Genomic DNA, 15258 nt, shown 5'->3' with positions numbered 1-15258 from the left:
TAACTTATTAGAAACATACAGTACATAGAAAGAGTGTGATTTGATCCCATGACCATCAGAAATACAGGAACATAGTGAACAAAATATACATAAATGACAACAAGGAGAAGTTATGAGGATTAGTGTTATAAGCTTTGTTTAATGTAATCAGAGAGAAAAATAGGAAATGAAATAAGTGAGCCGTTTTTACAAATTATGCATAATATTTACACCGTTTAAAATAAATAAGGATAAATATACAAGGTTACAGTGTCATCTTACGTGGAGATACTCCCATACCAATGAACAGAAAAAACCCCAACAAAAAACAAAGCTAGCTTATAATATCTCCCAATATCAAAGACTATTTACCCAAACGCAGTGAAGGGCACATTCTGGGATTGTCCATTAATATGTTGCTCAAATCATTAAAACCTCGAGTGTTTTGCAAAAACTTTTTTGTAAATAGAAGAGCAGAATCATATTTGACCTTTAAACATGAAACAAATCAGCAACAGTAACTACGACTGTGAGACTGCACAATTCAATGTAAAGATTATAAAGCAGAATTTCGATTTGACCACAGACATTCATGGCATTAAAATGGTACACACCCTGCTGGAAACATTCCAGATGGGAAATGACATCAAGCTTCCTCCTTAGTTTTTCATCGATTAGGTTTGATTTGATTATCAATTTATTATGTCCAGTTTCCTCCTTGTTAGAGTGGAATGACGTCTTTATGAGATAACCCTCTTTCCTCTGGTCAGTGCTCAAATACAAACAGGCAGTGCCTATTAAAATACACTAGTAACTCTCGGCTTTATGCACAATAACTAACAGATTGCATGTCATATTGCAGTGCTCTTACTTTGGTGATAATGTGAACAAGTTTTCTGTGCCAAGTAACTATGTAACATGCACAGGATCATTTTCTATCATTAATGCTTTTGAATGCTTTGACACTGTGCATTGAACTCTTATAAGTTCAACCTTACTCACCAGCTTAAGACTAAACACATGGTATTCCTCTAAAACCGTGGCCAAACATCATATATTTTAGAGCACAGAATGGCATCCATGAACCATTAAGGCTTTGAATGAATGCAATAAAATATTCAATTGTGTGTCATAAGAACTCAGGTTCTGAAATTTCTCACGCAGGTTTTGTCCAAACGGTGTTGTCCATTCTCTGGTTTTTCAAACAAACAGCGAAGACCTTCGTCAACCCAAGCACTGAACTTCAAGTCATGCGCTTTGCTGTCCATCACTGCAAATTCAGATTGCAAAACGACATCTGATCTTAGTTGATTCTCATCATCTTCTCTTCCTGTTGCAAGACCACCCTTTTCTTGCTTGGTCCTACATACCCTTTCAACAATAATGAAGTTGTTATCATTGGGAAGGGCAGCTTGACCAGGGTCATGGCACCTGTTCGGTTGTGCATGTGTGTGTGGTGCCCCCCGAACTCGTTCAAGAGAGTTAACTCTATAAAGTGAAGGTACACCTTAATCTACAAGGGTCTTGCAAGAAGACGTTGTGGAATCTGTGGTTGTGGTTCTATGGACTGTGACTTCGCAAAAGGGGGATGAACATGACAAGATACCTGAAGCTCTGGACCTCGCCAGTCCATGGTCATTGTTCCTCTCTGGAAAAGAGCTGCTACGGTTGACTGGCAAGGAACGGGAAGGAGCGAGTACAGTCTCTGGGTTGTTATATTTGGAGCGCAACTCCTTGACATCTGGCCAGTGGAAGCTCATAGTGTGTACTGGGCTTTGAGGTCTCAGGATGTTTTCTCTGCAGAAGTACGGCAACTGAGGACTTCCAGGAGAGCATATCCTGGAAGATGTACTAGAAGTCTTAGAGTCCTGCACAATGTCCTGTTCATTCAAGGCCAGCGAAAGTATCCTGTTAGGGATTCCTATACACAAAAGAGCAGTGGTTACGAGTCAGCTTTTGACAAATAAAGGCACCTACACACTTGGGAAACTCAGACGGAACATTTGACAAATAGGAATGCATCACTTCCATTTTAAGGGTATGGAAAGAGCCCTGTCAGATTGAATTCAAGCGGACATAGAGCAAACTGGATTTCTGAAAGTACAACCGGACCTGCCTCTCTGAGATTCACATTGATCAAAGGATGCCTACATCAGAGTGTGTTGCGGCAAGAGTTGAAATGTTCTCAACTTTGGTTGCACGATGGAGCATAACTTTCGCAAACACTTGCGTTTCTCTCTCCATCCTTCTGAAACTCCAAACCAATTGAAATCAATGCTGTGTGTAAGCACTGATTTCAATGGGCATGGGGTATTGGAAGGATGGAGAGGGAAAACGGGTTCTCAGATGCAGCATAAACTCTAATGTTGCCTACACACTACAGCACTTGCATACTAGAGGTTACGATTGATTTCAAAGGGCATGGTGCATCGCAAGGGCTTGAGAAAACGATGCTCCGCATGCAACCAAAACTTTAGCAGAACAATTCTGCAAGACACTTAACCTCAGGTTGGGGGATTGTCCCCTTAAAAGTGTATAGTTACTTTGGATAAGAAAGTATCTGCAAACAAAAAATGATAAGAATAAAGGCAGCAAAGTGAGAGTGTGGGGGCGACGAGTTAGTGAGTGAAGACGTAGTTAGGTGTGCTCCTCGGATCTTGTTTTCTTTTTCTTTTTTCTAACATTGACCCACTGGACTTGCATAGCTGTACTTATAACCTCTTTTGCTACACTTTGGGAACATTTACAATGGTGAGATGAGTAGTAAATCGTCAGCTAGAAGCAACAAGTTATCTGCCAATGCGGTGGATTCTGCTAAAGCTAATTCTAGCACAAGTGCTACACCGGACGCCATTATCAACACTGACAGAGTTTACCTGAAAAGCCCTCTTGACGAAATTCAAGCTGCAGAATTCAGGGGCTACTTTGAATGTTACCATCTCCACCCATAGCCAGAAAATTCTAGATCTTGAAGAGAGCCTGTCCTCGTGGATGAAAAAGTTGTAAACCCTCGAAAGAGACTGGCCTGCTCTCTCAGACTGAAAAGATACGCTCCCGTATGGACGACCAGGAAAACAGATCGCAAAGACAGAATATCGGAATTATTGGTCTCCCAGAAAAGATTGAAGATAATCATACTACTGTTTTCATGGAATCTTTTTCGGTGGAAACATTTGGAGAAGACAAGTTTCCCTCTACGTGCACATGAACCATCGGGGCCACTGGCTTCATCATTTCCAAAGGAAGGAGCTGATTCTCCGTCTCTCCTGGGAAAGAGTGGGGACGCTGACATATAAGGGACACAGGATAATTTTCTACCCGTATTTCAGTGCTGACCTTCTTTGGAGACATGCCGGTTTCAACCCAGTTAACCAACAGCTCAGGTAAGCTGGTCTGAAGTATTCCCTGATATACCCAGTGACCCTCCGAGTCAGTTTTGGTGGAGTTAAGCAAGAATTCAAATCACCTCAGGACGTGAGCGCCATCGCCGCTCGCAAATTGTTACTGGCCACTGCAAATTCTTTGGGTGAGGCATGATGATGCTAATGCACAATCCATCTGTTGCAATAATATACGTTTAGTATCTCTACTCCAAAGACAGAATTGTTCCCCGATGCATGAGGAGTTTGGGGATGTTTAAAAGCGGAGTTATTTGCTCATTTATTTTAAGTTAGAGGACTGTGGACAGGTAGCCTTGACATTTTTACTTCATCTGTTAACAATTTTTCTTGGTTCCCTTTCTTTCGATTCTACCTCATTTATAAACAGTGGCCTACTGATTTGGCTGTTTTTATTATTAACATTATTATTATTATTATTATTGTTGTGGTTCAATGTGACATGTTTACATGGTCTAGACTAGAGGGACTTGTCATTATAGATGTACGCTGATGTACCCTAACCATCTGTGAATGCAGGTGGGTTTTTGCACTTAGGTTGGGTAAGTGCTCACGAGACGAATGGGGGGTGGGGCATCGCACTTGTTCACTTTTTTTGGGTCAAATTCACAGTTCACATTATTATTATTGTTGTTGTTATTATTATTTCTTTCTTTATCATGCAGCTCAGTTGCCCTGTTACTAATATTTCATTCTCCTCCATTCTGTGCATGGATTATGTACAACCCCAATTCCACAAAGAGTGATTTGTAAATTATATTCACCCTTTGCTACACTGAAAGCACTACAACTAAACATTATATTATGTTTTACCTTGAGAATTTCATAGTTTTGTTTGAAAATGTACAGTAATTTCAAATCAGATGATTGCAACACGCTCCACAAAAGTTGAGACGGGGCAATTTAAGACTACTAACAATTTGACGAGTTTAAACAATAAGGTGATGTGAAACAGGAGATGTTAAACAGGTGAGGCAATTGTGTTATAGTATATAAGGAGCCTCAAAAAACAGCCTAGTCCTTCAAGAGCAAGGATCATTCGAGATTTGATGCTTCAGCAAATAATCCAGCACTTTGAGAACAATGTTCCCCAAAGACAAATTGGAAGGATTTTGGGCATTTCACCCTCTACAGTGCACAATATAGTTAAAAGATTAAAGGAATCTGGTCAAATCTCAGTGCGTAAAGGGCAAGACGAAAACCATTTCTGAACGCGCGTGATCTCTGCTCCCTCAGACGTCACCGTCTTAAAAAAAGTCATTCATCTGTAATGGATATCATGAACATGGGCTTGGGATAACTTTAGTAAACCTTTGTTAGTCAACACCACTCGCCGCTGCATCCACAGATGCAAGTTAAGACGTTACTATGTAAAGGAGAAGCCATACATCATCACTGTCCAGAAGCGCTGCCGACTTCTCTGGCTCGTTCTCATCTTAGATGGAAAGTAGAACAGTAGAACTGTGTTTTTTGGTCTGAAGAGTTCACATTTCAAAACGTTTTTGAAAAACAAAGCCATTGTGTTATCTGGGCCAAAGAGGAAAAGGACCATCTAAGCTGCTATTAGCGTCAGGTCCAAAAGCCAGTGTCTGTATGGGCCAGGGGTGTGTCAGTGCCCATGGCATGGGTAACTCGCACATCTGTGAGAACACCATGAATGCAGACAGATATGTACGAATTTTGGAGCAACATATACTGCCATCCAGCACAGTCTTTTCCAGGGACATCCCTGCATTTTTAGCAGGACAACTTCAAACCACATACTGTCCGGATTTCAAGTGCATGGCTGAGTGCGGGTGCTAGACTGGCCTGCCTGCAGTCCTGACCTGTCTCCAATTAAGAATGTGTGGTGCATTATGAAGCGCACAATACGGCAACTAAGACCCCGTTCAACTGTGCAGCTAAATACCTACATAATGGATGAATGGGGGAAAATTCCACTTTCTAACCTTAACAAACTTGTGTCTTCAGTGCCCAAATGCTTAATAAGTGTTATTAAAAGAAATAGTGATGTTTCACAGTGGTAAACACTCGATTGACCCAATTTTTTTGGAGCGTATTGCAATCATCTTATTTGAAATTACTGTCCATAAATTATTTTTAAAAACATTCACAAGGAAAAACATCATATAATGTGTAGTTGTAGTGCTTTCAATATAGCAAAGGGTGAATATAATATACAAATCACTCCTTTTTGTTTTTATTAGCATTTTACATATTGTCCCAACGTTTTTGGAATTGGGGTTGTATTTTGATCATAGTGAATGAACAAGACAAATATAAAAAAAATACACTTTACCTCTTGGAATGTAAAGAGCCTTCAACTACCAGTTAAAAGAAATAAAGTTCTAGCCCTCTTGTACATCTTAAAACTGACATGGATTTTATTCTAGAAACACACTTTCATAATATAGATATCATCAAGCTGAAAAGAAAATGGATTGGGAAAATGTTTCACTCTGGGCTTAATTCCTGTTATCTGAGAAACCAACCCCTAAAGGTGCTATTTCCTGGATATATAATGTGATAAGAGATATTTATTACCAACCAGTACTCAACATAAAAACTTGTTGGGAACAAGACTTCAGCGCTCCCCTCTCAAATGAGATATGGGATGCAATACTTGAGCAGGTGCATGGTTCTTCCCCATGCAGCAGACATGGTCTCATCCAATTTAAGGTGGTTCATCATCTTCATATCACTAAAGTTAAACTGGCTAGAATATATCCTAACACTGACCAATCCTGTAAAAAATGCAAGAGTGCTCCAGCATCCCTTATCCACACGTTCTGGGTGTGCTCTAGATTGCATTAATTTTAGGAAGAGATGTTCAGATGACTGGGTGAGATATACTGAATAGAGATCGAACCACAACCCATTCTTGCTCTGTTCGGAGTAAAACCTGATGGTGCCAGCTGGTCAAAGGATATGTATACTGTGATAGCGCTCACTACACTTTTGGCTTGTCATATTATCTTGTTAAACTGGATAGGATCCACATTACCTAGCCATACCAAGTGGCTTAAAGAAGTTATGCTCCATTTAAAGCTGGAAAAGATCAAATATTCGCTACATGGTAACAGAAATAAGTTCCAAAAAGTGTGGGCTCCCTTCCTGACTTATTTTGAAAACTTGTCCAATATGAATTGGGATGATGGAAGTGGCTGAACTGCTTGTTCTTAATCTACTCTTTATGCCTTAATTTTTTATTTATTTATTTTTATTATTTATTTATTTACTTTCTCATGATGATACCTTTTAGGTATTGGAATTGGTCCTTAATTTTAACCTTTACTTATCGCTTTTATTTTCAATGCACACTATTTTTGTAACTTTGTCCAAACTTTGTAGACTTGTGGATGCCAGTGGAGGTACAGGGTGGGCGGAGGGGGAATGTTTGTCTGTTTGCTTGTTTGTGATGTTAAACTGTTGTTTTTGTGTTCATAACAGAAAAGTTCAATAAACAAATCTTTAAAAAAGAATAAAAAAGAATAAAGACAGCACACTTGGAACTTGAAAAAAGGGGCTATTCAAGTACTACACCCACCTTTGTCTTTTCCATGAGGTATTTCCTCCATAACAGAGGAAAAGTTCTTGGGTGTGAAATGGCTTTCTGAGACTTTGGGCCTTTGTCTTACTACAGGTCTGTTGTTTTTGATACGCTGACTGTACTGTCTGGCCAACTGGAACACTTTATTTTTCATCTTGTCCATTTCTTGCAGGATGAGGTCTTCTTCAATGGCAGACCTCAAAGAGATTATTTTGGGTAGAGGAGCATGGTTGACTTTGTGGCGCTCTTGGAACTTGTGATCCTGGTTTGGAAAGGTCTCAAACTTTTGCCTCTTGTCATTTTCTAAGTTGTTGTGGATTGAGGAAGGAGTAGAGGGGGTAGAGCTTACATCAGACTCTTCCAATATTAGCAGAGGTTCTCCGAGTCCACTATCAGAGCTCGATTTGCTGGTTTCTGCTTTCTTCTCCTGATCAGGTGTAGATATTTGGGTATTCTCTGTGGTTTCGAGAGAGTTCTGAGGTTCTTCTGAAGCCCCAATTATCTCCACCTCCAGGTCTTGCCACACCTTAACCATATTAGTTGTGGGCTGGAATTCCTCACGTTTATGAAGCACTTCATCTCCTTTCTCAGCTTGAAACTTGGAGCTGCTGACTTTGGACTTTGTTTCAATGTCCAAGCCTGGCAAATTAAAAACATCCCATGAAGTTGGCCGTGTGATCACAGATGCCCTCCTTTGTAAAACCACATCTTCATCTGGCGTAAGGTCATTGAGCTGTTGACTCAGATTGCGGACTAGGCCTGCAGGAATGTACGAGAGGCTTTCTCTGCGATTAACGGCAAAGCTGGCGTCCTGGTGCTCTGCGTGTTCGTAATACAGTCTAATCTTATGGATGAGCATTCTGTCTTTTTTGGAGAGGGTATCTGGCTTCCTTTGAGGTCTTTTATCTTGTTTGAACGGGCTGTCAGGAACGGTCTCTGTTGATGGGTCTGGAGATGACCTAAGATCTTGGGCTTTGTCATTCTCATGTGGCTCTGTGCTACAGCTGAGAAAACTGCTCCTTCTACTTTCAGACCGAGAAGATGGGCAGCCAAAGTCAAATGACCTATCTGCTCCTAGACTGCTCTTTCGTGAGAGGCTACAAGTAAAGTGATCTGAGATTTCACATGCATTGTCCAGCTCGGATGAAGACAAGAGGCCACCAGGTAATGGAACTTTCTTGTCTACCTCCATGTCTACTGTATCTTCTAGGAGGTCCTTGATGGATGGAGTCTTCTCTTCCTCTTCTCTTACTTGTAGTTCTAGTCCAATATGGGCTGAGAAACACACACTGTCCTCAATATTCTCTTCATTTTCTCTTCCTCCATTATGGAGGTCCACTATCTCTGGTTCTGTGTGGCATCTAGAAGTTATTGTCCCACATTTCTCTAGATAATTAGATGATTGGTCCAATCCTGGAGCAGAGACACTCTGTGAACTGTTTACCCCAGCAGAGCTCTAGAAAATGGAAAAATGGAGTGGACTGAGTTACTACTGGAGGAAGCAGTATGTTATCACATTGTAGCAAATAGGATATAAAGATAACTTTATTCAGTATTCAACATTTCCTCTTAGGCTAATTGACCAGTATGAAACGACGAGTGCAAAACATCTAGTTTTAAGAGACAACAACAATTTGTATTTCTAGTCCTTGTTTTCCTCTACATGATTTACGATTAGTCAATAGCCGTGTTTCCACTGTTGGGCCAAATGAGGGCATGCTAGTGTGTGTCAGGGCCAGATGCATTTCCACCATGGTGTCCCGAGTGGTCTCTCAACTAACAGGGGGACGATGTCCCAGCTAGAGGTCTGCACGGCCTTAAAATGAAACCCGAACCCGACCCGTCCCGAGAACGTGTGGCCTGACCCTACCCCACCCGAACGATACCATCAGATTTTAAGCTCGAACCCGACCCAAATAGCTTACTATCTAATTTCTGCTCCTAGCAAGTACTGTTGCAATAAGCTGTATTTTATGTAAGCATATAGGCAACATTCGTAACAGTACAGAAACAGAAAACATATACTGTTTTAACAAGGCACAGCAGTCCCTCAGTACACTAGAGCAGAAGGGGAAAAAACATTGCCTTACCGTTTATTTGCTGAAACTTCACTTGGTGCAGAACAATCTGGAATAATATGAAACAATGCAACAGTCCCCTCTATGCATCCTGAACTTGTTTAGAATGTTGAATCTTTGTGACACCCGTGCTAAAAACAACCTAGACGCAGCACAAAGAATGAAACAGAGCACAGGTGTCTCAACATGCGTTTTTGAAAATGTGAAGTTCTTCTTAACTTGACATGGTGTTTAAAATGTGCCGGTCCTGCCCGAGACGCTGAAGAAGAAGCGAGACGTGGTGCAAATGTCAAAGACATTTGTCCAGCATTTGTTTAAACAATGGGAATACAGAACGGATGTGCGCAATAACACGTTTGGTGTGAACGGCCCCAAACTCGTCCGTTCGCGTGTGTCTGTGAGTGAGAGCGCATGCCCGAAACAAGTTCGGTAAGCCTGTTTATTTTTTCATTAATTACAAACCCGAATCCAACCCAAAACCCATCGGGTTGCAGACCTCTAGTCCCAGCACACTGTCCATGATCTCGAACCATGGAAAGTTCTTTCTTTGGGTACCACTTTGTCCATTGTGCGTTTTAATGGATTTGTAAAGTACCCGCAATTTTGTAAAAATGTTCCTGAACCATTGTATGTTGGATACACAACCTGCAAGTTCTGCAAAACTCCGCCTTTGACATTGACCCTGCCAACTTAAAAAAATAAATAAATAATTGTGGGTACAGTACAAATCTGTTAAAACACACAATGGACATGGGGCCTGGGTAGCTCCGCAAGTAAAGACGCTAACTACCACACCTAGAGTCGCAAGTTTGAATCCACTGTGTGCTGAGTGACTCCAGCCAGGTCTCCTAAGCAACCAATTGGCCTGGTTGCTAGGGTGGGTAGAGTCACATGGGGTTAACCTCCTCGTGGTCACCATAATGTGGTGCTCACTCTCGGTGGGGTGCGTGGTGAGTTGTGCGTGGATGCCGCGGAGAATAGCATGATGACTCCACACACGCTAGGTCTCCGCGGTAATGCGCTGAACAAGCCATGTGATGTGTGGATTGATGGTCTCAGACGTGGTGGCAACTGAGATTTGTCCTCCGCCACCCGGATTGAGGCGAGTCACTACGTCACCATGAGGACTTAGAGCGCATTGGGAATTGGGCATTCCAAATTGGGGAGAAAAGGGGAGAAAAAATAAAAAATAAAACACACAATGGACAAAGTGATACCCAAAGAAAGAACTTTCCATAGTTCAAGATCATGGACGGTGTGCTAGGACATTGTCCCGCTGTTAGTGGAGAGACAACTCGGGACACCATGGCAGTTACAGTAGTTGAGTTGTCAACGCTAATTTATCTTGCTAGCTGGCTAATGTTTACAAATGATATAAACTCGATATTTTATATAACTAGATTACACGATACCTCAGCTTGAGCTTCCCTCTTGCTTATGAAATGGGCAGGGTGTGTGTCGTTGGCACCAGGGTGGCTTGTTAAGGGCAGGTTTTATGGCCCAATGGTGGGAATGCAGATCGATTTTGGTCTCGCGGCTCAAGGTCTGAGGCTATTGGCCCCAGCTGGCTTGTTGATAGCCCTGGCTCGCACTGGCCCGATAATGGAAAAGTGGCTAATATAAGTGAATGCTTAGGATAACACCATTCCTGCAGTATTTCATAAAGATATGAACCTTTACAACCTTATGCAAAGAAGGATTTAGCAGTCACTTTTCACTCTAATTAACAAGACAACATGTGGATGCATGCAAGAATGTGTGAGGAGTTTATTTTGCCCAAAACTCAGTGTTGCTTCATCACAGCAGGACCTACAGTATGTCTAACCATTTGAGAAGAGCTTGCCTGCCTGTTACAACACTGTGGTGTTTTTGAGATGCCAAATGCATGATATCAACCTCGCATAATAGATTAGGAAGATTAGAAACTAAAATCTTAGGGTCAGCGGCATGGTGTAGTAGCTAGCACACATGGTCCTGTCAAGTTGAACTGTGGTGCTCATATCGGGAGATGTGAGTTTGAATCTGACTGGCACTGTTTCCCTACCCTATTCATCCTCTCTCTCTCCCTAATAATTTCTGTACTCAGTCAATAAAAAGTGGCCTATTTGGGGTTTCATGTCTCATTAAGAGTAATGGAGACAGCTAATAAAAATGATGCTTCCTTTATCAGAAAGTGAGAATTTGAGAAAATGCATGTGGTTGGTTAGATGAAGAGCATTTTAAGCGCTCACATGGAGAATTCCGGTTCATAAATGTTTTTTTTTCTCATGCCAGAATATTTTCACAGATATTGTCAGTCTCACAAAGCCTTGTGAGCCTACCTAGAGAGCACAGGTGGAGTAAATTGTTCAATTCCATTCAATCAATAGCTATTGACTGCCAAAGCACATCATAGGTGAAGAATCTTAATGCTTTTAAAGATTCAGCACCTTTGTTGAGCTCACTTGAGTAATTGAGCCACTATGAAAGGTTTACAACAGTGTGTTACCTGTCCAAAAAGAGTCAAGTTATCATTAGGCTTATCTTCGGAGGGTGTTTGGTGGCTCTTGTTCAATGGCCACTTCTGCCGATTAACCCAATGTCCATCTTTGTCCTGTGTGACCACAATATAGAAAACTACAGGAATTTAACAGCTGTATGGCTGTACTGAATGACTGCGGTCACAGAAGGTCGCTCGTGGCCTGCTTTTATTTGTTCTGAGGGCTCCTTACTCCAGTGATATTTCAACCTTTTCCAAACATTTGCAATTCATTTAAAAGCATCAATGCATTTCAATGTTTTTCCACACACAACTGACCTTCTGAAATTGCTTTTTTGTGCTATCAAACAAAAAACAACAATACAAACGGGAACCTTTGTTTCATTTAATTACGGAAGGCAAGCCATCCGTCCTCCACCCCCGAAATTTGACAGTTAAATTTTCCTTTGAAGTCGAACTTCAATCAAAAAATCCCATTGTGGCACAGAGTGCAAACACACTTTGAGACACCCGACCGTCCGTATTACTATGCACGGGATCTTAACCATAAAACGTTGTAGCCTCCCCATCATGACATGTCACTGTAAATGATGCATTACAGCCAATAACATTTTCACCAGCAAGAGCAGATACTGTATCAAAATGATTCTTATTAAAGCATATGCCCTCAAATATAAAAGTTTCAAAAAGCACAATATGACCAATGAACACTGAACTATGATGTTCAGGCCTCAGGGTATAGTACAAGATCCATGTTACACCCACAATTACAGTCTTATTATTTCTACGCTTCTGTTTCTTTACTAATACACCGAGTTTATTTTGTATATATTGTACGGTATAGTGTTTGTTGGATATTGTGTATCGTAATATTTTATTGTGATTGTGAATTGCCCCTATGGGACAAATAAAGTCCAATCAACCTATCAGTCTCTCAATATGATACTGCAAAGAATCCTGTAAATAATTGGTTCAAAATTTTTTCGCAAAACCTACTTTTGCGAACTAGTCCTAGGCCATATGACAGATTGGAACCAAACCAATGCAGAAAGATGCTGGAGTCCAAATATCAATAATTATCCAAAAAAAAAGTTTGAACTTTCGATTGATCGTCGCAATGGTACGCACAAAAGGTACGTTTTTGAACTCGCGACTCCAGGGGTGGTAGTCAGCGTCTTTACTCGCTGAGATACCATGGCCCCCCTCTATCAGAATAATTCTTAAAATATTGTATAACATGCACTTAAAGGCTCTATGCTGCCTGCAGCTATATTTTTTGTCTGTTTTCATTGGGCAAGTGGGCAAAACATTATTTGTATGCCCCTAAAAAAATCAATTCCTGGGTGTAAATATTGCCTTTTAATGGAAAAGTTAATTTCTGACATTGCTATGCACAATTATATGGTTAGTTGCATTTTATTATTTGCATTTAGCATAGTTTTGTCCCTGCTGTTTACACCCCTATCAAAACAGACCTGCAACACATTTTTGGGTCGCAACCCAAGAGTTGAGAACCACAACACTCTAAAACACACATATGACCACAAACTCACATGCACAATTTCAAAGATAGGCCAAGTGCACACTAAGGGGAGTTTTAAACAAGACACATGTGTTTATTGCCAATTATTGCCCATGCATGCAGATGTGTAGCATATTCTGATTTCAGTCCATGCAATGATTCATGCGATTAAACATCAAGAGCATTCGAGCATCAGAACTGTGAGGTGCACAAGCAGAATTCAGTCTCTGCATGCAGCAGATGGGAATTTGATTGACATAGCTGTTAGATGAATTGCGCAATGGCAGCTGTAGGGTTACAGACAGGAAATAGTGATACGTGACACAAGAGCCTCACCGTTGTGATCTGATCAGAAAGCAAAGCTCTGGCTCTATACTGCCAGCAGGTGATGGCGGCCAACACTGAACTCGCAAAGTCAGCTACCTGATCAAGCCCCATCAGAACTTCCTCTTCTGTTTTATATCCTTCCTTTCGGTCCTCCGTATTCTTCACTCTCTGTTCCTCATCTTCATGAAGTCTCTTTTGCATGAGGTCATCCAGCGAGCTCGTGCTAGATTCAAGATCTTCTAGTCCGTTCTGCACCTCTCCTGGTATGACGGCCTTTAGGTCACCAGGATTTGCACTCAGGGCGGAGATGTTGGAGGTAGACGGCATGGAACGTCGCTCTTTGTCCACTAAGAGAGTGCCTTCGCTGTCTGCGTGCTGGAGCGTTAAATCACAGGAAGTTGTGTGGTGAGAATGAATGTGCAAAACTGGACCTGAAAGGGTACGACTGAACTAAAGACAAGAGCCAATTGGTATTGGTCATAAATGAAGGTGAAGTGTGTAAACAGGTTTCCCGAACACCCCCTGTCTGCCATTGGTTGTGCAAATGGATAGACCCGCCCTAAACTCACTGACATTTGTGCACACTTTGTGTACTGTTGATGAAGAATGCCACAAAAGCTTGCCAGAAAATACAACTCTTTTAGTCTGTTTGTTAAGCAACAGGCTTGTGAGACAACTACATATCCCAACATTCCCATCATTTGTCACGTTCCCCAGTGTTCTGCTTCATACAAAAAGTTTGCAATTGTAGGGTAAATAAGGAAATGTGTAAATCTTACCTTTAGAGTGCCTGAGTGATGTCCAAGGATGTTTCAGAGAATGCAAAGACAGAAAAGCAAAGTAATGATATTAATATGATGATTCACACCTAACCTAACCCCAATGGACCCTTTACACAGACTGTGATGACACATTGCCACCTTATTTAGTACACAACTATTTATATGTTATTTTCAGTAACACTTTCTATAAAGCCCATATTTATAATGCATTGAAAAAATGCATTATACTGCATTGAATAGAGTTCAGTATAGAATCAGTTATTCTTGGGTGTGTTTACATGTGTCATAAATAAACATATTTAGAGTTTCTGATATAAGTGTTTTTCATAATATCTCAAAATGTACATTGAATGTGTGTTAGTTTGTATTTTGTGCATGTTAAAGTTTATAACTTCTAGCATGACTTATAATGTCTTATAACCACTTAAAAATATCTTATGGATGTTTATAAGAAGACATACAAATATATATAACACATTATAACTTCTGCAGATAAAATTAATTGTTGCTTGTGTTATAATGCATTATACTCTAAAGTATAACTATGAATAGGTAATTATTATAATGTATTATAACTGTGGTTACAATTATTTATGAGATGTTATAACATATTATAAGGTGTATTATGAGACATTACTAATGCATTATAATGTCTTTACAATACAATGGGCTTCATAGAAAGCGTTACCTAATAAAAAATGTGTGTGTAAATTTATAACCATATATAATCAATTTCTAACATAGGGGGAGAGTGGGGTAAGATGAGCCAGTGGGCAAGTTGACCCACCCAGTGTATCTCGGCAACTGTTCATATTTTGTCATGCGTCCTTGTAAACAGGAGGTATCCATCATTTCTCTCTGGCTGTGAAGTGTATCTTTTTTTTTTACATTTGAGGTTTACTGATTGTTGTGCCACAGCTAATTTATTCAGGTACAAAATGACATATCATGCATAATGGTGTTTATCTAGTGCATGGGTCGGTAACATATGGCACGTATGCCAGCATTGGCACGCTGAGGGGTAATCACTGGCACGCCAGCAAAGGCGAGAGAGGGGTAGACTATTTTATTTATATAAATTCCGCACCTGAATGGTCATTTTCATGAGCTGAATGGAAGGCTAAACAAAAAGATAAAATGTGA

At 40.6% G+C, this 15258-nt stretch overlaps 1 protein-coding gene across 1 annotated transcript in view; it reads right to left on the bottom strand.

The window, feature by feature from the left end:
- Window positions 1–119: 119 nt before the first annotated feature.
- LOC127455000 (pleckstrin homology domain-containing family G member 3) overlaps window positions 120–15258 on the bottom strand; it is a 75865-nt gene continuing 60726 nt past the window's right edge. Inside the window, exons 16-19 of the mRNA XM_051722516.1 lie at window positions 14113–14123; window positions 13343–13783; window positions 6925–8383; window positions 120–1900 (exon numbers count right to left, since the gene is read on the bottom strand). Coding sequence (XP_051578476.1) covers window positions 1488–1900; window positions 6925–8383; window positions 13343–13783; window positions 14113–14123 — 2324 coding nt within the window. The 3' untranslated portion in view covers window positions 120–1487. The remainder of the gene's footprint in view (window positions 1901–6924; window positions 8384–13342; window positions 13784–14112; window positions 14124–15258) is intronic.

This window comes from Myxocyprinus asiaticus, chromosome 17 (assembly GCF_019703515.2).
Source record: "Myxocyprinus asiaticus isolate MX2 ecotype Aquarium Trade chromosome 17, UBuf_Myxa_2, whole genome shotgun sequence".
Taxonomy (NCBI): Eukaryota; Metazoa; Chordata; class Actinopteri; order Cypriniformes; family Catostomidae; genus Myxocyprinus; species Myxocyprinus asiaticus.
Note: the sequence above shows the minus strand (reverse complement) of the source record. Positions and strands in the feature narration are given on the sequence as shown.